Source organism: Procambarus clarkii, chromosome 54 (genome assembly GCF_040958095.1).
Source record: "Procambarus clarkii isolate CNS0578487 chromosome 54, FALCON_Pclarkii_2.0, whole genome shotgun sequence".
Lineage (NCBI taxonomy): Eukaryota > Metazoa > Arthropoda > Malacostraca > Decapoda > Cambaridae > Procambarus > Procambarus clarkii.
In genome coordinates this window covers 17,563,125-17,586,232 of record NC_091203.1, presented here as the reverse complement: position 1 = coordinate 17,586,232, position 23,108 = coordinate 17,563,125, and the positions used below count along the sequence as shown (strand labels likewise).

At 50.7% G+C, this 23,108-nt stretch overlaps 1 protein-coding gene across 2 annotated transcripts; it reads right to left on the bottom strand.

Moving 5' to 3' along the window:
* Positions 1-20,270: 20,270 nt before the first annotated feature.
* Positions 20,271-22,887, bottom strand: LOC138349527 (uncharacterized). Of its 2 annotated transcripts, XM_069305145.1 has the most exons (5): positions 22,711-22,887; positions 21,043-21,084; positions 20,887-20,970; positions 20,513-20,806; positions 20,271-20,436 (listed from the first exon to the last, which is right to left on the bottom strand). In XM_069305145.1, exons 1-5 carry the CDS (start codon positions 22,870-22,872, stop codon positions 20,323-20,325), a joined length of 696 nt encoding a protein of 231 aa, XP_069161246.1. In that variant the 5' UTR covers positions 22,873-22,887; the 3' UTR covers positions 20,271-20,322. The 2 variants fall into 2 exon arrangements, with proteins under 2 accessions (XP_069161246.1, XP_069161247.1); XM_069305146.1 differs by lacking the exon at positions 20,887-20,970.
* Between the last annotated feature and the right edge of the window lie 221 nt (positions 22,888-23,108).

Sequence of the window (23,108 nt, the reverse complement as noted above, 5' to 3'; positions counted from 1 at the left end):
CTCACGACGCACCCCTAGGAGGCCCCGACAAGATCGGCGATAGCTTCTTGTTGGGTGTCCTGCCTCTAATTGTGGCTCCATGGTGGGTGTGGGGGCACATTCGTGAGTGAATTCGTAATTTCGTCAAGATGATAACCCCTGTTTCGGCTGCTTCTGGCTTACCTTTTCAGGCTCGTGGGGTGGGCGACCAAGCCCCCGAGTCGGTCCGTATTGGAAGACCGGGCTCTGTAGCCTCCGCTGCATTGGGCCCCGACCTTGCTCCTCCTTTGGCCTCTCTGATTCCTTCCCCTGGCTCCCCTCCCTCCTCTGTGGTTGGGTCGAGCCCCAAGCCCCCAGTGGTGACTACCTCGTCCCCTGGCGCGGCTCCTTCTCTAGTTGTAACTACTGCGCCTTTTAACCCCTCTCTCTCTGGGGGTTCTCACCGCCGTTCTCGTCACGGCCGCCCTCGCTCGATTCCTTCCAGTTCTGCTACCTATCAAGCCTTGTTTGGTCCCGCTTCGTGGGCCAAATATTTTGATCTCCTCCCTCTTGATTCTGCGCCTCCTGACGATTTCTCCCTTCATAGACATCTCATTGATTCCGTGGATGCCTCCATTACTTTTAACCCCACTCGTCTCGGTACGCGTGTCGTTGCTGATCCTTCTCAGGATGCTGCTTCCCGCTTGGCTGCCTTATCCTGCCTTGGCGAGACCCCCGTTCGGGTCTCGAAGAACGCTCAATTGAATGCCAGTGTTGGCACTATTTTGCTCCCGCCCCATGTTGCAACCGGTGTTCGGGACCTGCGCGACTGCCACGACGATATTCGCCATATCCTCGCTGCCCAGGGCCATTCTATTCTCCAGGTGGACACGTTTACTCGTCCCCCTCGTGGTAGTCGCCGTCAACCCCTCCGGGTTGTGAAGATTACCTTTGATGGTAGGACCCTTCCACCCTCTGTCATTCTTGCTGGTGCCAGGTGCTCTGTCCAGGAGTACATTCCTTCTCCTCGGCTCTGCAACAAGTGCTGGAGGTTTGGGCATGGTGCCCTCCGCTGCTCCGGGACTGTATCTCTGTTTTTTGTGTGGTGGCGAAGGTCACTCTAAGTCGGAGTGCACTTCTCCCCAGGCTCGTTGCCTCAACTGCGGTGAGGCCCATCCTACCTTCTCCCGTGCGTGTGTCCATTACAAGCTTGAGGCGGCCGTCCTCAACCTGAAGCACCGGGAGCGTTTATCTTTTCCCGAGGCGAGGTGCCAGGTTCGCCGGCTCCCGCCTTATGCTAATATCTCTTATGCTCGCGTGTTGCGCTCTTCCTCTCCACGTCCTTCCCGCCTTCCTCAGACTCACAACCGTTTCCGGGCCTTGGACCCTGATGCGCCCACTGCCCCCTCCTCCGTTCCTTTGGGTTCTCTCCCGAAGGATCCTCCTCCTGGTCCTCTGTCTGGGGTTCCCCTTCCTTCTACCCGGTCTGTCGTGTCTTCTGTGTCTTCTTCCTCGTCCCCCTCCGATCCTCCTTCCCATCCTCTTCCTCCATCTCTTGGCTCTCCCCACCGCCTGTCGGTGCGGGCGGATGTCCATCGCTCTCCTAACGGTCGTCGTGTGTGCTCTCGTTCGGCTTCTCCTGTTGAGACACTGGAATCCGTTGCCCGGTACGTAGTTGCTGGGACACCGGTCTCTTTAAGTCAGAAGCGTAAGCCTGGCTCCTCTCCTTCCTCTTCCCCGGCGGGTAAGAAGGCTTCGCTTTCTTCCTCGGCTCCTCCTTCTGGCTCTGTTGCTCCTTCCCCTCCCGTTTCAGTGCTTGCGCCCCCTGTTCCTGCTATGGAGGTTTCTTTGGCCCCTGCTTCCCTTTCGGTTGCTGCTCTTGCTGGGGTGCGCTCCCCTCTTTCTACTCCCCCTCCTCCTGCTGCTGTCCTTGACGGCTCCTCTCCGTTGTCTCCTCCTCTTCCTCCTCCTCCTCCAGACCCTGCCCGCCCACCTCTGCTCTGTTCTCCCGTTTCCTTCCCTCCGTCTTTGCTCAGTTTACCCATGCCCCCTAACCCTGACTTTGCTGACCCTGATCCCGACCCTGATATTCTTTAACGTGCTCTGTTGCTCTTTCGCCTTTGTTTCTTCCTTGTTCTCTGTTTTTGTCCTTTCTCTTCTTGTCGTTGTCCATTCTTCAATGGAACGTTCGAGGTTATTACGCCAATTTCCTCGAACTCCAACTTCTGATTTCGCGGTTTTCGCCCCTTTGTGTCTGTCTCCAGGAGCCAATGCTTGGTGCTCGTCCTGGTCGTTTTCGTGGCTATTCCTTTCTCTCCCCCCCCCCCCAGCCATTGCTGGGGCTTCTAATTCTTCTGCTCTTTTGATTCGGGCTGATGTTCCCTTTGTTCCTTTACATTTTCCTTCGCCTCTCCATTGTTCTGCTGCTCGTATCTTTGTGGGGAAATGGTACACAGTTTGTTCCATTTATCTCCCCCCGAGTGTCCCGCTCTCTCTTCCTGATTTGAAACACCTCCTGGACTCCTTGCCGGAGCCTGTGCTCCTGCTGGGTGACTTCAATTGTCATTCTCTTTGGGGTGACGTTCTGACGAATACCCGGGGTCGCCTCCTTGAGCCGTTTCTCCTCTCTTCTTCCCTGTCTCTTCTGAATTCTGGTGAGCCCACTCATTTGGACTCTCGGACTCGCACCCTTTCTTGTCTTGATCTTTCTCTCTGCTCTTCTTCTCTTTACTTAGATTTCACGTGGCAGGTTCTTGATGACCTCCATGGAAGTGATCATTTCCCCATCCTTGTTTCCTTTTTCTTTTTGCCCTTCCCTCTTTCCCTAGGTGGCAGTTTGCTAAGGCAGACTGGACCCTATTTACCCTCAGTGCTGCTCTCCCTGACCTCTCCCTTCTGCCTCTCTCTCGCGCTCTCCTCCTTTTTCATGACACTGTCTTCAACGCTGCCCTCCGCTCTATTCCTCGCTCTTCCTCTCGGGGACCACGGAAGTGCGTTCCCTGGTGGAATGCGGACTGTGCTCGGGCTGTCCGCTGTAAGCGTGCAGCCTGGAAGAGGCACCGCCGTAGGCAGACGTCCGATTCTTTTCTTTTCTTTCGGAAAGCGAGTGCGGTGGCCCGTAGAGCCATCCGTACGGCTAAACGTGAATGTTGGGCATCTTATGTCTCGACAATTACGTCCGAGACCCCTCTGGCCCAGATCTGGAAGCGTATCCGCAAGATAGCGGGTAAGTTCGTTCCCGATGTTTCACCGGTCCTTCACCTCCATGATACTCTTGTGGCGGACCCGTTGCAGGTCGCTTCCGAACTGGGTTCCCATTTTTCTTCTGTTAGCTCTGGTCTTCATCTTCCCCAATCTTTCCTTCTTCGTAAACCTGTCCTTGAGTCTCGTCCTTTAGATTTCTGCACTCATCTTCAGCTTCCCTATAATGATCCCTTCTCTCTCTCTCTGAACTTCGTTCTGCCCTGGCCCTCTGCGGTTCTACGGCGGCGGGCTCCGATGGTATTCATTGAGATGCTTCGCCATCTCCCTCCGAGCACGTCTCAGTATTTACTGAGTCTGTATAATCGGATCTGGGAGTCGTCGTCAGTCCCTGAGGACTGGCTCGATGCCGTTGTCCTCCCTGTTCGCAAACCGGGGTCTCTGGGTACTTCCCCTAAGGACTTTCGCCCTATTGCTCTCACAAGTTGTGTCTGCAAACTCTTTGAACGTATGGTTAACGTTCGTCTGATGTGGTTCCTGGAACACCATCACCTCCTCTCCCCTTCTCAATTTGGTTTCCGCAAGTGCCGCAGCACGACAGATGTCCTGGTGAACTTGGAGGTCTATATTCGTACTGCTTTTGCTGCGAAGACCTCCGTTGTTGCCGTCCTTTTTGACCTGGAAAAGGCTTACGACACCACTTGGCGTTATCATATCCTATCTCAACTTCATTCTTTTGGCCTTCGTGGTCATCTCCCTCTCTTTCTCCGCAGCTTCCTCTCTCGTCGTTCCTTTCGGGTGCGCCTTGGTACCGCTCTCTCTCCCTCTTTTCAGCAATACGAAGGTGTGCCCCAGGGTAGTGTTCTGAGCACTACTCTTTTTCTGGTTGCCCTCAATGGTCTTCTTTCCTCTCTTCCTTATGGTGTCTTCTCCGCTCTCTATGTCGATGATCTTACCCTTTGTTGTCAGGGTGATGATTTGCCTCTCCTTCAACGCCGGCTTCAACTTGCGATTGATGCCGTGTCGTCTTGGGCCACTGATCATGGCTTAAAGTTCTCTACTTCTAAGACTTGTGCCATGACATTTACGCGGAAACGGGTTGTTCTTCGTCCCTCTTTGTCACTTTATGGTCATCCCCTTGAATACAAAGATTCCGCGAAGCTTTTGGGGTTATTCCTTGACACTCGTTTGTCTTGGTCTCCCCATATCTCTTACCTCCGTGTTGAGTGCTCTAAGGCCCTTACCCTCCTTCGGGTCTTGTCCCATACTTCTTGGGGGGCAGATAGGCGCGCACTCCTTGCTTTACATTCCTCTCTCGTCCTGTCTAAGCTCGATTATGGTTGCCCTGCTTACTCGTCTGCTTCTCCTTCTACTCTTCGCCGTCTTGATGCTTTGCACCATACTGGGTTGCGCCTCAGTTCTGGTGCCTTTCGTTCGACTCCCGTCCTTAGCTTGTATGTTGACACTGGCTTCCTGTCTCTCCAAGACCGCCGTGATCGCTACTGTCTTTGCTATCTTGCGCGGTCCTTGCAACATCCTTCCTCTCGCCTCTGTCGTGCTTTAACTTTTACCCCTCCTGCGGTTCCTGTTCCTCTTTACCACCTCCCTCTTTCTGTCCGGTTATCTCGTCTGCAGGATTCTCTTTCCGTTCGTATTTCTGATGTTTCTCCTCGTGTTGTTCCTTCTTTGCCCCCGTGGAGGGTCCCTCTTCCGCGGTTTTGTACATCCTTGACCCGTATCACTAAAGCTTTTACCCCTCCTACGGTTCTAAAACGCCTTTTCCTCGAGCACTTTTCTTCTCACTCCCGCTCCGTTTCTGTCTTCACCGATGGGTCTAAGTCAGCGGACGGTGTTGGCTACTCTGTTGTTTTTCCTGATCGCACTTATATGTGTCGCTTGCCTCCGGAGACTAGCATCTTTACAGCAGAACTTTATGCTATTCTCTATGCTCTTCGTCTCCTACTTTCTCGTTGTCAGTCTTCCTTTGTAGTTGTTGTTGACTCTCGTAGTGCCCTCATGGCTCTCGGGTCCTTTAATCCAGTTCATCCATTGGTTGTCGAGATCCAGCATTGGCTGTTTCTCGTTCACAGTAAATTTAAGTCGGTTGAGTTTTGTTGGGTTCCCAGCCATATTGGTGTGTCTTTAAATGAGCGTGCGGATGCTGCCGCCAAGGAAGCTGTCCGCTCTTGTCCCATCTCTCGTAAGGGCATTCCGTATTCCGACTTTTACCCGGTTATCCATTCCTCAGTCCTTACCCGTTGGCAGGCTTCTTGGTTGTCTGTTACTGGTAACAAGCTACGTACTCTTTAAATGTTGTTTCCTCGTGGCAGTCCTCCTTCCACCGTAACCGGCGGTGGGAAACAGCTCTGGCGAGGTTACGTATTGGCCATACTCGCTTAACCCATGGTCACTTGATGGAGCGCCGCCCTGCTCCTTATTGTCCTAGTTGCATTGTCCCTCTTACGGTCGTGCATGTCCTTCTTGAATGTCCTGACTTCCGGGACGAGCGTATGTCTTGCTTTCCGACCGCCCCTCGCGGTCACCTGTCCCTCGATAGAATTCTTGGTGACTCGGATACTTTTGATATCGTTCGCCTTATGCGTTTTTGTTCTCGTATTGGCATCCTTGGTGATATTTAGCGCCCTCTGATTATTTTGCGTCTTTGATGGTGCTACATAGCCTTCCCGGTTTGGTGCCTTCTTTTGATAATTACTTACTTACTTGGTGCCTTCTTTTGATACTTACTTACTTACTTACTTACTTGACTTAATGGTCAAAATTCGTTGATCATGTCTTAATTTACGAGGAATTAATAACTAAATATTAACTAACTGTATTATACTTTAAGATTTTAAGGAAAATGACCAAGGAAAATATTCACCGAGAAGTGTACCCCATTTCACCGAGTAGATACACTAAGAGTTTACTTTAATACGGCACTGTGCTACAGAGCAGACCGCCAGAATCCAGCCGCATCGAGTTTACAAGCTCTCGTCCTGCATTCGAGCTCTTCGACCCCTCCCACATTCATAGCACCACATTACACACTCCGTAACCGATCTCTACCCGTGGCCTTGTTATTGCTCTCTGCCCTGATCCAGGCTTTGACTCTGCTACTTCGACACTTTACTACCTTGCCAACAAACTTATAACGTAGACTATTCTAAATAAAAAAAACACTAAAGCTTTGGTCTTCTCCCCCCTCCCCGCTCAGCTCGTTGTCGCCGTCTGGGGGCTTAGTGGGCGGCTGCCGGAGTGTGATGCTCCTTGGGACAGTCCTCTGTCCTTTTCTAGCCTTGTGCTCCTGCTGCCGTCCTCTCCAATTCTGCTGGGCATCTTTTCCTTTTCCTTCTGTTTCGTTTTTCTCCCCCCTCTTCTCCTATCTGCTTGCCGTTTCCTGCCGACCTTTTGCTCGTTCTGGTTCTTCCCTTGGACTTCTTCTACTTTGACGCCCGGGTGCTTGAGGAGGCATACTCTTGCACCCGTAGAACTGCGGTACCCGACGTCGAGAGCGAGGGGAACCTTTTATTGTCAATCCCCACTTCGTCACTGAACCCGATCTCGACGGACTGTCGGTTTCTTAAGGTGGCGTTTGTGGGGCGTATACTCACGACGCACCCCTAGGAGGCCCCGACAAGATCGGCGATAGCTTCTTGTTGGGTGTCCTGCCTCTAATTGTGGCTCCATGGTGGGTGTGGGGGCACATTCGTGAGTGAATTCGTAATTTCGTCAAGATGATAACCCCTGTTTCGGCTGTTTCTGGCTTACCTTTTCAGGCTCGTGGGGTGGGCGACCAAGCCCCCGAGTCGGTCCGTATTGGAAGACCGGGCTCTGTAGCCTCCGCTGCATTGGGCCCCGACCTTGCTCCTCCTTTGGCCTCTCTGACTCCTTCCCCTGGCTCCCCTCCCTCCTCTGTGGTTGGGTCGAGCCCCAAGCCCCCAGTGGTGACTACCTCGTCCCCTGGCGCGGCTCCTTCTCTAGTTGTTACTACTGCGCCTTTTAACCCCTCTCTCTGGGGGTTCTCACCGCCGTTCTCGTCACGGCCGCCCTCGCTCGATTCCTTCCAGTTCTGCTACCTATCAAGCCTTGTTTGGTCCCGCTTCGTGGGCCAAATATTTTGATCTCCTCCCTCTTGATTCTGCGCCTCCTGACGATTTCTCCCTTCATCGACATCTCATTGATTCCGTGGATGCCTCCATTACTTTTAACCCCACTCGTCTCGGTACGCGTGTCGTTGCTGCTCCTTCTCAGGATGCTGCTTCCCGCTTGGCTGCCTTATCCTGCCTTGGCGAGACCCCCGTTCGGGTCTCGAAGAACGTCCAGTTGAATGCCAGTGTTGGCACTATTTTGCTCCCGCCCCATGTTGCGACCGGTGTTCGGGACCTACGCGACTGCCACGACGATATTCGACATATCCTCGCTGCCCAGGGCCATTCTATTCTCCAGGTGGACACGTTTACTCGTCCCCGTCGTGGTAGTCGCCGTCAACCCCTCCGGGTTGTGAAGATTACCTTTGATGGTAGGACCCTTCCACCCTCTGTCATTCTTGCTGGTGCCAGGTGCTCTGTCCAGGAGTACATTCCTTCTCCTCGGCTCTGCAACAAGTGCTGGAGGTTTGGGCATGGTGCCCTCCGCTGCTCCGGGACTGTCTCTCTCTGTCCTTTGTGTGGTGGCGAAGGTCACTCTAAGTCGGAGTGCGCTTCTCCCCAGGCTCGTTGCCTCAACTGCGGTGAGGCCCATCCTACCTTCTCCCGTGCGTGTGTCCATTACAAGCTTGAGGCAGCCGTCCTCAACTTGAAGCACCGGGAGCGTTTATCTTTTCCTGAGGCGAGGCGCCAGGTTCGCCGGCTCCCGCCTTATGCTAATATCTCTTATGCTCGCGTGTTGCGCTCTTCCTCTCCTCGTCCTTCCCGCCTTCCTCAGACTCACAACCGTTTCCAGGCCTTGGACCCTGATGCGCCCACTGCCCCCTCCTCTGTCCCTTTGGGTTCTCTCCCGAAGGATCCTCCTCCTGGTCCTCTGTCTGGGGTTCCCCTTCCTTCTACCCGGTCTGTCGTGTCTTCTGTGTCTCCTTCCTCGTCCCCCTCCGATCCTCCTTCCCATCCTCTTCCTCCATCTATCGGCTCTCCCCACCGCCTGTCGGTGCGGGCGGATGTCCATCGCTCTCCTAACGGCCGTCGTGTGTGCTCTCGTTCGGCTTCTCCTGTTGAGACACTGGAATCCGTTGCCCGGTACGTAGTTGCTGGGACACCGGTCTCTTTAAGTCAGAAGCGTAAGCCTGGCTCCTCTCCTTCCTCTTCCCCGGCGGGTAAGAAGGCTTCGCTTTCTTCCTCAGCTCCTCCTTCTGGCTCTGTTGCTCCTTCCACTCCCGTTTCAGTGCTTGCGCCCCCTGTTCCTGCTATGGAGGTTTCTTTGGCCCCTGCTTCCCTTTCGGTTGCTGCTCTTGCTGGGGTGCGCTCCTCTCTTTCTACTCCCCCTCTTCCTGCTGCTGTCCTTGACTGCTCCTCTCCGTTGTCTCCTCCTCCTCCTCCTCCTCCTCCTCCTCCTCCTCCTCCTCCTCCTCCTCCTCCTCCTCCTCCTCCTCCGGACCCTGCCCGCCCACCTCTGATCTGTTCTCCCGTTTCCTTTCCTCCGTCTTTGCTCAGTTTACCCATGCCCCCTAACCCTGACTTTGCTGACCCTGATCCCGACCCTGATATTCTTTAACGTGCTCTGTTGGTCTTTCGCCTTTGTTTCTTCCTTGTTCTCTGTTTTTGTCCTTTCTCTTCTCGTCGTTGTCCATTCTTCAATGGAACGTTCGAGGTTATTACGCCAATTTCCTCGAACTCCAACTTCTGGTTTCGCGGTTTTCGCCCCTTTGTGTCTGTCTCCAGGAGCCGATGCTTGGTGCTCGTCCTGGTCGTTTTCGTGGCTATTCCTTTCTCTCCCCCCCCCCAGCCATTGCTGGGGCTTCTAATTCTTCTGCTCTCTTGATTCGGGCTGATGTTCCCTTTGTTCCTTTACTTTTTCCTTCGCCTCTCCATTGTTCTGCTGCTCGTATCTTTGTGGGGAAATGGTACACTGTTTGTTCCATTTATCTCCCCCCGGGTGTCCCGCTCTCTCTTCCTGATTTGAAACACCTCCTAGACTCCTTGCCGGAGCCTGTGCTCCTGCTGGGTGACTTCAATTGTCGTCATTCTCTTTGGGGTGACGTTCTGACGAATACCCGGGGTCGCCTCCTTGAGCCGTTTCTCCTCTCTTCTTCCCTGTCTCTTCTGAATTCTGGTGAGCCCACTCATTTGGACTCTCGAACTCGCACCCTTTCTTGTCTTGATCTTTCTCTCTGCTCTTCTTCTCTTTACTTAGATTTCACATGGCAGGTTCTTGATGACCTCCATGGAAGTGATCATTTCCCCATCCTTGTTTCCTTTTTCTCTTTTCGCCCTTCCCTCTCTTTCCCTAGGTGGCAGTTTGCTAAGGCGGACTGGACCCTGTTTTCCCTCAGTGCTACTCTCTCTGACCTCTCCCTTCTGCCCCTCTCTCGCGCTCTCCTCCTTTTTCATGACACTGTCTTCGACGCTGCCCTCCGCTCTATTCCTCGCTCTTCCTCTCGGGGTCCACGGAAGTGCGTTCCCTGGTGGAATGCGGACTGTGCTCGGGCTGTCCGCTGTAAGCGTGCAGCCTGGAAGAAGCACCGCCGTAGGCAGACGACCGATTCTTTTCTTTTCTTTCGGAAAGCGAGTGCGGTGGCCCGTAGGGCCATCCGTACGGCTAAACGTGAATGTTGGGCATCTTATGTCTCGACAATTACGTCCGAAACCCCTCTGGCCCAGATCTGGAAGCGTATCCGCAAGATAGCGGGTAAGTTCGTTCCCGATGTTTCACCGGTCCTTCACCTCCATGATACTCTTGTGGCGGACCCGTTGCAGGTCGCTTCCGAACTGGGTTCCCACTTTTCTTCTGTTAGCTCTGGTCTTCATCTTCCCCAATCTTTCCTTCTTCGTAAACCTGTCCTTGAGTCTCGTCCTTTAGATTTCTGCACTCATCTTCAGCTTCCCTATAATGATCCCTTCTCTCTCTCTGAACTTCGTTCTGCCCTGGCCCTCTGCGGTTCTACGGCGGCGGGCTCCGATGGTATTCATTATGAGATGCTTCGCCATCTCCCTCCGAGCACGTCTCAGTATTTACTGAGTCTGTATAATCGGATCTGGGAGTCGTCGTCAGTCCCTGAGGACTGGCTCGATGCCGTTGTCCTCCCTGTTCGCAAACCAGGGTCTCTGGGTACTTCCCCTAAGGACTTTCGCCCTATTGCTCTCACAAGTTGTGTCTGCAAACTCTTTGAACGTATGGTTAACGTTCGTCTGATGTGGTTCCTGGAACACCATCACCTCCTCTCCCCTTCTCAATTTGGTTTCCGCAAGTGCCGCAGCACGACAGATGTCCTGGTGAACTTGGAGGTCTATATACGTACTGCTTTTGCTGCGAAGACCTCCGTTGTTGCCGTCCTTTTTGACCTAGAAAAGGCTTACGACACCACTTGGCGTTATCATATCCTATCTCAACTTCATTCTTTTGGCCTTCGTGGTCATCTCCCTCTCTTTCTCCGCAGCTTCCTCTCTCGTCGTTCCTTTCGGGTGCGCCTTGGTACCGCTCTCTCTCCCCCTTTTCAGCAATACGAAGGTGTGCCCCAGGGTAGTGTTCTGAGCACTACTCTTTTTCTGGTTGCCCTCAATGGTCTTCTTTCCTCTCTTCCTTCTGGTGTCTTCTCCGCTCTCTATGTCGATGATCTTACCCTTTGTTGTCAGGGTGATGATTCGCCTCTCCTTCAACGCCGGCTTCAACTTGCGATTGATGCCGTGTCGTCTTGGGCCACAGGTCATGGCTTCAAGTTCTCTACTTCTAAGACTTGTGCCATGACTTTTACGCGGAAACGGGTTGTTCTTCGTCCCTCTTTGTCACTTTATGGTCATCCCCTTGAATACAAAGATTCCGCAAAGCTTTTGGGGTTATTCCTTGACACTCGTTTGTCTTGGTCTCCCCATATCTCTTACCTCCGTGTTGAGTGCTCTAAGTCCCTTACCCTCCTTCGGGTCTTGTCCCATACTTCTTGGGGGGCAGATAGGCGCACTCTCCTTGCTTTACATTCCTCTCTCGTCCTGTCTAAGCTCGATTATGGTTGCCCTGCTTACTCGTCTGCTTCTTCTACTCTTCGCCGTCTTGATGCTTTGCACCATACTGGGTTGCGCCTCAGTTCTGGTGCCTTTCGTTCGACTCCCGTCCTTAGCTTGTATGTTGACACTGGCTTCCTGTCTCTCCAGGACCGCCGTGATCGCTACTGTCTTCGCTATCTTGCGCGGTCCTTGCAACATCCTTCCTCTCGTCTCTGTCGTGCTTTAACTTTTACCCCTCCTGCGGTTCCTGTTCCTCTTCACCACCTCCCTCTTTCTGTCCGGTTATCTCGCCTGCAGGATTCTCTTTCCGTTCGTATTTCTGATGTTTCTCCTCGTGTTGTTCCTTCTTTGCCCCCGTGGAGGGTCCCTCTTCCGCGGTTTTGTACATCCTTGACTCATATCACTAAAGCTTTTACCCCTCCTTCAGTTCTAAAACGCCTTTTCCTCGAGCACTTTTCTTCTCACTCCCGCTCCGTTTCTGTCTTCACCGATGGGTCTAAGTCAGCGGACGGTGTTGGCTACTCTGTTGTTTTTCCTGATCGCACTTATATGTGTCGCTTGCCTCCGGAGACTAGCATCTTTACAGCGGAACTTTATGCTATTCTCTATGCTCTTCGTCTCCTGCTTTCTCGTTGTCAGTCTTCCTTTGTGGTTGTTGTTGACTCTCGTAGTGCCCTCATGGCTCTCGGGTGCTTTAATCCAGTTCATCCGGTAGTTGTCGAGATCCAGCATTGGCTGTTTCTCGTTCACAGTAAATTTAAGTCGGTTGAGTTTTGTTGGGTTCCCAGCCATATTGGCGTGTCTTTAAATGAGCGTGCGGATGCTGCCACTAAGGAAGCTGTCCGCTCTTGTCCCATCTCTCGTAAAGGCATTCCGTATTCCGACTTTTACCCGGTTATCCATTCCTCAGTCCTTACCCGTTGGCAGGCTTCTTGGTTGTCTGTTACTGGTAACAAGCTACGTACTCTTAAATGTTGTGTTTCCTCGTGGCCGTCCTCCTTCCACCGTAACCGGCGGTGGGAAACAGCTCTAGCGAGGTTGCGTATTGGCCATACTCGCTTAACCCATGGTCACTTGATGGAGCGCCGCCCTGCTCCTTATTGTCCTAGTTGCATTGTCCCTCTTACGGTCGTGCATGTCCTTCTTGAATGTCCTGACTTCCAGGACGAGCGTGTGTCTTGCTTTCCGACCGCCCCTCGCGGTCACCTGTCCCTCGATAGAATTCTTGGTGACTCGGATACTTTTGATATCGTTCGCCTTATGCGTTTTTGTTCTCGTATTGGCATCCTTGGTGATATTTAGCGCCCTCTGATTATTTTGCGTATTTGATGGTGCTACATAGCCTTCCCGGTTTGGTGCCTTCTTTTGATAATTACTTACTTTGGTCTTCTCACCCAAAATACGTACGTATACATAAACATGCATTTCAATTTATTCTTGATATATAAAACCCTTATGACCAGAATCTGATTTAGTCCACCAGTTTAGCAAAGTATAGAACGCTTGGGAGGATGGGCTCCTAAATATCCCTCCAGTTGGTGACAGCTTAACTCATACAATAGACCAAACCAAATGCAAGCACAAATCATAACACCAGAAATATATATCTATATATGTAAGTAAGTAATTATTAAAAGAAGGCACCAAACCGGGAAGGCTATGTAGCACCATCAAATACGCAAAATAATCAGAGGGCGCTAAATATCACCAAGGATGCCAATACGAGAACAAAAACGCATAAGGCGAACGATATCAAAAGTATCCGAGTCACAAAGAATTCTATCGAGGGACAGGTGACCGCGAGGGGCAGTCGGAAAGCAAGCCACACGCTCGTCCTGGAAGTCAGGACATTCAAGAAGGACATGCACGACCGTAAGAGGGACAATGCAAGTAGGACAATAAGGAGCAGGGCGGCGCTCCATCAAGTGACCATGGATTAAGCGAGTATGGCCAATACGCAACCTCGCCAGAGCTGTTTCCCACCGCCGGTTACGGGGGAAGGAGGACGGCCACGAGGAAACACAACATTTAAGAGTACGTAGCTTGTTACCAGTAACAGACAACCAAGAAGCCTGCCAACGGGTAAGGACTGAGGAATGGATAACCGGGTAAAAGTCGGAATAAGGAATGCCTTTACGAGAGATGGGACAAGATCGGACAGCTTCCTTGGCGGCAGCATCCGCACGCTCATTTAAAGACACACCAATATGGCTGGGAACCCAACAAAACTCAACCGACTTAAATTTACTGTGAACAAGAAACAGCAAATGCTGGATCTCGACAACTACTGCATGAACCGGATTAAAGGACCCGAGAGCCATGAGGGCACTACGAGAGTCAACAACTACAAAGGAAGACTGACACCGAGAAAGCAGGAGACGAAGAGCAGAGAGAATATCATAAAGCTCCGCTGTAAAGATGCTAGTCTCTGGAGGTAAGCGACACATACAAGTTCGATCAGGAAAAACAACAGTAGCCAACACCGTCCGCAGACCCATCGGTGAAGACAGAAACGGAGCGGGAGTGAGAAGAAAAGTGCTCGAGGAAAAGGCGTTTTAGAACTGTAGGAGGGGTAAAAGCTTTAGTGATGCGAGTTAAGGATGTACAAAACCGCGGAAGAGGGACCCTCCACGGGGGCAAAGAAGGAACAACACGAGGAGAAACATCAGAAATACGAACGGAAAGAGAATCCTGCAGGCGAGATAACCGGACAGAAAGAGGGAGGTGGTGAAGAGGAACAGGAACCGCAGGAGGGGTAAAAGTTAAAGCACGACAGAGACGAGAGGAAGGATGTTGCAAGGACCGCGCAAGATAGCGAAGACAGTAGCGATCACGGCGGTCCTGGAGAGACAGGAAGCCAGTGTCAACATACAAGCTAAGGACGGGAGTCGAACGAAAGGCACCAGAACTGAGGCGCAACCCAGTATGGTGCAAAGCATCAAGACGGCGAAGAGTAGAAGGAGAAGCAGACGAGTAAGCAGGGCAACCATAATCGAGCTTAGACAGGACGAGAGAGGAATGTAAAGCAAGGAGAGTGCGCCTATCTGCCCCCCAAGAAGTATGGGACAAGACCCGAAGGAGGGTAAGGGACTTAGAGCACTCAACACGGAGGTAAGAGATATGGGGAGACCAAGACAAACGAGTGTCAAGGAATAACCCCAAAAGCTTCGCGGAATCTTTGTATTCAAGGGGATGACCATAAAGTGACAAAGAGGGACGAAGAACAACCCGTTTCCGCGTAAAAGTCATGGCACAAGTCTTAGAAGTAGAGAACTTGAAGCCATGACCTGTGGCCCAAGACGACACGGCATCAATCGCAAGTTGAAGCCGGCGTTGAAGGAGAGGCGAATCATCACCCTGACAACAAAGGGTAAGATCATCGACATAGAGAGCGGAGAAGACACCAGAAGGAAGAGAGGAAAGAAGACCATTGAGGGCAACCAGAAAAAGAGTAGTGCTCAGAACACTACCCTGGGGCACACCTTCGTATTGCTGAAAAGGGGGAGAGAGCGGTACCAAGGCGCACCCGAAAGGAACGACGAGAGAGGAAGCTGCGGAGAGAGAGAGGGAGATGACCACGAAGGCCAAAAGAATGAAGTTGAGATAGGATATGATAACGCCAAGTGGTGTCGTAAGCCTTTTCTAGGTCAAAAAGGACGGCAACAACGGAGGTCTTCGCAGCAAAAGCAGTACGTATATAGACCTCCAAGTTCACCAGGACATCTGTCGTGCTGCGGCACTTGCGGAAACCAAATTGAGAAGGGGAGAGGAGGTGATGGTGTTCCAGGAACCACATCAGACGAACGTTAACCATACGTTCAAAGAGTTTGCAGACACAACTTGTGAGAGCAATAGGGCGAAAGTCCTTAGGGGAAGTACCCAGAGACCCTGGTTTGCGAACAGGGAGGACAACGGCATCGAGCCAGTCCTCAGGGACTGACGACGACTCCCAGATCCGATTATACAGACTCAGTAAATACTGAGACGTGCTCGGAGGGAGATGGCGAAGCATCTCATAATGAATACCATCGGAGCCCGCCGCCGTAGAACCGCAGAGGGCCAGGGCAGAACGAAGTTCAGAGAGAGAGAAGGGATCATTATAGGGAAGCTGAAGATGAGTGCAGAAATCTAAAGGACGAGACTCAAGGACAGGTTTACGAAGAAGGAAAGATTGGGGAAGATGAAGACCAGAGCTAACAGAAGAAAAGTGGGAACCCAGTTCGGAAGCGACCTGCAACGGGTCCGCCACAAGAGTATCATGGAGGTGAAGGACCGGTGAAACATCGGGAACGAACTTACCCGCTATCTTGCGGATACGCTTCCAGATCTGGGCCAGAGGGGTTTCGGACGTAATTGTCGAGACATAAGATGCCCAACATTCACGTTTAGCCGTACGGATGGCCCTACGGGCCACCGCACTCGCTTTCCGAAAGAAAAGAAAAGAATCGGTCGTCTGCCTACGGCGGTGCTTCTTCCAGGCTGCACGCTTACAGCGGACAGCCCGAGCACAGTCCGCATTCCACCAGGGAACGCACTTCCGTGGACCCCGAGAGGAAGAGCGAGGAATAGAGCGGAGGGCAGCGTCGAAGACAGTGTCATGAAAAAGGAGGAGAGCGCGAGAGAGGGGCAGAAGGGAGAGGTCAGAGAGAGTAGCACTGAGGGAAAACAGGGTCCAGTCCGCCTTAGCAAACTGCCATCTAGGGAAAGAGAGGGAAGGGCGAAAAGAGAAAAAGGAAACAAGGATGGGGAAATGATCACTTCCATGGAGGTCATCAAGAACCTGCCATGTGAAATCTAAGTAAAGAGAAGAAGAGCAGAGAGAAAGATCAAGACAAGAAAGGGTGCGAGTTCGAGAGTCCAAATGAGTGGGCTCACCAGAATTCAGAAGAGACAGGGAAGAAGAGAGGAGAAACGGCTCAAGGAGGCGACCCTGGGTATTCGTCAGAACGTCACCCCAAAGAGAATGACGACAATTGAAGTCACCCAGCAGGAGCACAGGCTCCGGCAAGGAGTCTAGGAGGTGTTTCAAATCAGGAAGAGAGAGCGGGACACTCGGGGGGAGATAAATGGAACAAACTGTGTACCATTTCCCCACAAAGATACGAGCAGCAGAACAATGGAGAGGCGAAGGAAAAAGTAAAGGAACAAAGGGAACATCAGCCCGAATCAAGAGAGCAGAAGAATTAGAAGCCCCAGCAATGGCTGGGGGGGGGGGAGAGAAAGGAATAGCCACGAAAACGACCAGGACGAGCACCAAGCATCGGCTCCTGGAGACAGACACAAAGGGGCGAAAACCGCGAAACCAAAAGTTGGAGTTCGAGGAAATTGGCGTAATAACCTCGAACGTTCCATTGAAGAATGGACAACGACGAGAAGAGAAAGGACAAAAACAGAGAACAAGGAAGAAACAAAGGCGAAAGACCAACAGAGCACGTTAAAGAATATCAGGGTCGGGATCAGGGTCAGCAAAGTCAGGGTTAGGGGGCATGGGTAAACTGAGCAAAGACGGAGGGAAGGAAACGGGAGAACAGATCAGAGGTGGGCGGGCAGGGTCCGGAGGAGGAGGAGGAGGAGGAGGAGACAACGGAGAGGAGCAGTCAAGGACAGCAGCAGGAAGAGGGGGAGTAGAAAGAGAGGAGCGCACCCCAGCAAGAGCAGCAACCGAAAGGGAAGCAGGGGCCAAAGAAACCTCCATAGCAGGAACAGGGGGCGCAAGCACTGAAACGGGAGTGGAAGGAGCAACAGAGCCAGAAGGAGGAGCTGAGGAAGAAAGCGAAGCCTTCTTACCCGCCGGGGAAGAGGAAGGAGAGGAGCCAGGCTTACGCTTCTGACTTAAAGAGACCGGTGTCCCAGCAACTACGTACCGGGCAACGGATTCCAGTGTCTCAACAGGAGAAGCCGAACGAGAGCACACACGACGGCCGTTAGGAGAGCGATGGACATCCGCCCGCACCGACAGGCGGCGGGGAGAGCCGATAGATGGAGGAAGAGGATGGGAAGGAGGATCGGAGGGGGACGAGGAAGGAGACACAGAAGACACGACAGACCGGGTAGAAGGAAGGGGAACCCCAGACAGAGGACCAGGAGGAGGATCCTTCGGGAGAGAACCCAAAGGGACAGAGGAGGGGGCAGTGGGCGCATCAGGGTCCAAGGCCTGGAAACGGTTGTGAGTCTGAGGAAGGCGGGAAGGACGAGGAGAGGAAGAGCGCAACACGCGAGCATAAGAGATATTAGCATAAGGCGGGAGCCGGCGAACCTGGCGCCTCGCCTCAGGAAAAGATAAACGCTCCCGGTGCTTCAAGTTGAGGACGGCTGCCTCAAGCTTGTAATGGACACACGCACGGGAGAAGGTAGGATGGGCCTCACCGCAGTTGAGGCAACGAGCCTGGAGAGAAGCGCACTCCGACTTAGAGTGACCTTCGCCACCACACAAAGGACAGAAAGAGACAGTCCCGGAGCAGCGGAGGGCACCATGCCCAAACCTCCAGCACTTGTTGCAGAGCCGAGGAGAAGGAATGTACTCCTGGACAGAGCACCTGGCACCAGCAAGAATGACAGAGGGTGGAAGGGTCCTACCATCAAAGGTAATCTTCACAACCCGGAGGGGTTGACGGCGACTACCACGAGGGGGACGAGTAAACGTGTCCACCTGGAGAATAGAATGGCCCTGGGCAGCGAGGATATGTCGAATATCGTCGTGGCAGTCGCGTAGGTCCCGAACACCGGTCGCAACATGGGGCGGGAGCAAAATAGTGCCAACACTGGCATTCAACTGGACGTTCTTCGAGACCCGAACGGGGGTCTCGCCAAGGCAGGATAAGGCAGCCAAGCGGGAAGCAGCATCCTGAGAAGGAGCAGCAACGACACGCGTACCGAGACGAGTGGGGTTAAAAGTAATGGAGGCATCCACGGAATCAACGAGATGTCGATGAAGGGAGAAATCGTCAGGAGGCGCAGAATCAAGAGGGAGGAGATCAAAATATTTGGCCCACGAAGCGGGACCAAACAAGGCTTGATAGGTAGCAGAACTGGAAGGAATCGAGCGAGGGCGGCCGTGACGAGAACGGCGGTGAGAACCCCCAGAGAGAGAGGGGTTAAAAGGCGCAGTAGTAACAACTAGAGAAGGAGCCGCGCCAGGGGACGAGGTAGTCACCACTGGGGGCTTGGGGCTCGACCCAACCACAGAGGAGGGAGGGGAGCCAGGGGAAGGAGTCAGAGAGGCCAAAGGAGGAGCAAGGTCGGGGCCCAATGCAGCGGAGGCTACAGAGCCCGGTCTTCCAATACGGACCGACTCGGGGGCTTGGTCGCCCACCCCACGAGCCTGAGAAGGTAAACCAGAAGAAGCCGAAGCAGGGGTAATCATCTTGACGAAAGAAGAATTCACTCACGAATGTGCCCCCACACCCACCATGGAGCCACAATTAGAGGCAGGACACCCAACAAGAAGCTATCGCCGATCTTGTCGGGGCCTCCTAGGGGTGCGTCGTGAGTATACGCCCCACAAACGCCACCTTAAGAAACCGACAGTCCGTCGAGATCGGGTTCAGTGACGAAGTGGGGATTGACAATAAAAGGTTCCCCTCGCTCTCGACGTCGGGTACTGCAGTTCTACGGGTGCAAGAGTATGCCTCCTCAAGCACCCGGGCGTCAAAAGAGAAGAAGTCCAAGGGAAGAACCAGAACGAGCAAAAGGTCGGCAGGAAACGGCAAGCAGATAGGAGAAGAGGGGGGAGAAAAACGAAACAGAAGGAAAAGGAAAAGATGCCCAGCAGAATTGGAGAGGACGGCAGCAGGAGCACAAGGCTAGAAAAGGACAGGACTGTCCCAAGGAGCATCACACTCCGGCAGCCGCCCACCAAGCCCCCACACGGCGACAACGAGCTGAGCGGGGAGGGGGAAACAGAAGGAAAAGGAAAAGATGCCCAGCAGAATTGGAGAGGACGGCAGCAGGAGCACAAGGCTAGAAAAGGACAGAAGACTGTCCCAAGGAGCATCACTCCGGCAGCCGCCCACGAAGCCCCCACACGGCGCCAACGAGCCGAGTGGGGAGGGGGGGGGGGGACACAGGCAACCCATACCTGTCCCAGGGAGGTGTACGCGAGCCCTTCACTATGGCATAGAGGCACCACAGAGGGGTCAAGAGCACAAGGTTACAAAAAGGAATAGGACTCTCCCATGGAACATGACTCTTTCAGCCTCTCTAGCCCCTTCATGGCAACAACGGGGTGGACAGGGCCTTTGGGAGTAGTTACTTTGAACCGAATATTCCGACTAATATAATCTTTATAACATAGGATACCAAGGTCTAATTTAGCTTTATCACGCTAATTGGGCAGCAAAGTCAAAATAGTTTATATCCATACAATAATGGTTTATGAGTACATCTCTTCTTAATCCCTTCTACTTTTATTCTACTTGTGCTACGAGTCCACCCGTGAATATAAAAGAAAATTCCAAATGTTAACTTTCGGGAAGTTTAGAACCGTTTCTAATAATGTGCCCAACCACGTTCGTGCAACACGTCACCTATACACCTAAGAACGTTTAGGGTAGAAACATGTTAAAAGTAATATAGCAGGCGACTTTAGAATGGCCCAGGACGGAACGAAACGTCGTCGTCCCTCCTTATTCTAGTTTGTGGTCTTTTCATCATACTTTAGCCACGTTATTGTGACTCATCGCCTGCATAATATAGCAGGCGTTTGCTTTATGTTTTATGCAATTCAACACTTCCGCTATGAAGGCGTTCGTTAGTCGAGCTAACTGGCATATATTTCCAAAGATACTGGCCGACTAATGAAGTTTTTATTACGAAATGGTAGCGTCTTCACTATTCCAAGTGCCTGAATGTGTATAGACTTCTCTATAGTGTTCCGTAGTAAAAGTTCTCGGCATAACTATGGTATGCAAGCTAACTCCAAGACATCCGTCATTCGTTGCACAATAAATTAAAGCTCTTAAAGAGAATCTAAACTTTATTATGCTTTTATTTCAGCTAATGCAAATACAATAAGTTATGCATAGTATCTGGCAGTGGTGGAAGTAACCGTAGTAGTTACTATTTGGGTAGTGGTAGTTACTATTTCCTGGAAGAGTTCTTGTGTAGTTACCACAGGGACCGTCTGGATCTGCAAACAAACAATATTTGACATTTGTGTAATAAAGATAGTGAACACTTGTACAAGTTAAAGACTACATAGTTACCTCGTGAGTGACAGCCACGTGGGTGATGGTCTGCCAGTATTTAACAGTATCTGTTGTGGTGACGAACTGACTGTAGGCAGAGACCATTGTGCTCACTGGGTAGACCCCCACCGTAGCCGTCACCAACACTACCGGTGTGGAGGTGACCCTTATCACAGAGGTCACTGTCTGTGGCTGCTGGGGAACAAACTCCCATTGGGTGGTGGTCTGGGTGACTGTCAGGGTGATTGCTGTCTGCTCAGTAACCCAGACGTCAGAGGTTGTAGTCTCCCGCAGAGTGTGGGTCAGGGTAGTCTGCAATATTTTACACCATTACCAATTAGTGAAGTATAAATAACAGGTTGGTTAAGACAGTTAATGCCATGGCTACCAACCTCAGTGGTGACGGTGGAGGTTGTAGGGGTGACGACTGGCAGGGGCGCGTGGGTGCCGTAAGGTTGGTATGCCTGACCCTGGATCTGTTTAAGATATCTTTTTAGTATTTTCAAATTTTATTATTTCCAGCAGTGTAAAACAAAGGAAATAATTACCTGGGCGATACAACCGAGGAAGAACAGAGCCAACACCACCATCTGTACAGAAGAAAATGCAGTTTTTAATTAAAAGTCAGATTACCCACTAAAATCTGTACATTTTCAAATCTAAATAAAATATTAAAACCCTGAATAGTTAATTACAAATACTGACACCGGCTCTTAACTAATGAGATGAGTTTTTTGGGGGAAGGAAGAGTATAGCAAATTTTATGTAAGTGTTCTTAATTAAAGGTGGTCAATATTTTAAAGATTGTTGGCAAGGATAAAGACAGAAGGAATAAACGAGATTGGGAAAAAATGTAAAGGTAAGGTGGGAACGCAGATATGTTAATGCGAACGTTATCCATCTGCCTAAAATTATAGTCAAGTTACTATCGCGCACCAGACAGTCGCGCGGTCAACTTGGGGGTCATGCACCCCTAAGTCTGCAATTCGGGTAAGCGTGTGGTGACACCCGAGTGTGTACTCGTTTCAGCTTTCTCACCTTAATTCTCGTGCTACGTCGCTCGTTTTCGTATTGTGTTCACAATTAAATTCTCTACAGGCGTGTATGAATATAATGTCCAAAAGCCTGGCGTGACTCCCCGCAGAAAAGCCTAAAGTTACCCGTGAACGAGCACCAATAGGTACACTGCAGCCTAATGTTTATACTCCAATTTGATAAGATCAGATGTCTTGCGTCTCATTTTGGTATCAAATTGTTCGCAATAAAAGCGCGTATTTTAAGACGCGTCCCCTAATACCTGGAATTTTAATATTTAATTCTGGATGTTCATCACAAAATTATATCTTTCCAGTGTTCCGACAAATTTTTGCGTTACATCTTTCATTTGTTATCAAATTTTGCGCAATCTAAAGGCGCTCATTTTGATACTTTCCCGAGGTCGATTGGATAAAACATGAATTTTACCCATTTTGTAGTGGACGCAAGTCCAGTCCAAAGTTACCGATAGTGGTAATTACTCAAACTGAATATATAGTAGCAAAGTTCAAAAGTTTATCCTTGTCTAGCAAATATTTAACCCAAGAGCAATGTTGGAGAAAAATTAAGTCATCTGAAGCCTTTTATTCGTTTGAAAATCTTAACCAAGAGGCCAAGATAAATGTTTAGTACGTTACCGTGAAGAGAAACTAAAAATGGCATTTAAATAGTATTAAAGTCCGTAGCAATGTGCTTAGGGTCTAAGCAAGTTCAGCGATTGGATAATATTATCTAGGAGGCAAGAACGTCATTATGCAGTTCAGAAGCAGTAAAAAAAAAAAAAAAAAAAAAAAAAAAAATTAAACCGTCTTTAAAGTTTTATTAGCTCCTTGTAGGAAGCTAAATTCAACTACTTTTCAGAACATCTTAAGAAACCTAGCATTTACGTAATGAAAGGGAAAGTATTATTTGGTCTAAGAGTGGTTAAGCTATAACTGCTCAGGAAAATAACAGTGAACAATTTATCACATTTTAAGCGTGTGGAGAGTTCTTACTACATTAGTAGCTCCAAATGCATACTTTTAACACGAACTAAGCATTATCCTTTCTAAGTTCATTAATAAAATATTACTAACTTCAGCTAATAGAATCAATACATGTTAAACTATAAATTCCACGAAAGGTAACTATTACAATAAACATTGAACAAGATCCTTAAATAAGTTAAAATTTACATTTACCTTAAAACACTTAAAGTATGAGAGAAGGTACCACACAGACAACAGTGGACTGACTGAGGGGTGACGGCGGGCCGGGCACTTCGTTGACTTAACACCAAACACTTTAGGGGAAAGGTAGAAAGTTCCCCACAAAAGCTGCCACGACCACCATAACAGCGCCATCTATTGACAGAACCGTCAGCTTTGCTTCCAGTGGAACAAAATGGTGTGAAGACTCAAGGAGCTTGACTACTTATTTTGATAATTTCCAATAAATCTTTGCATTTCTATTTTATAATTAAATTAAAATAGTAATTTTATTAGCAGGCTTTCTATCGCGTAACTGATTATTAGCAACAAATTTTAGTTTTAGTTAGAATATTTTATTTAGTCTTAGAAGATTTTATTGTGAGTAATTC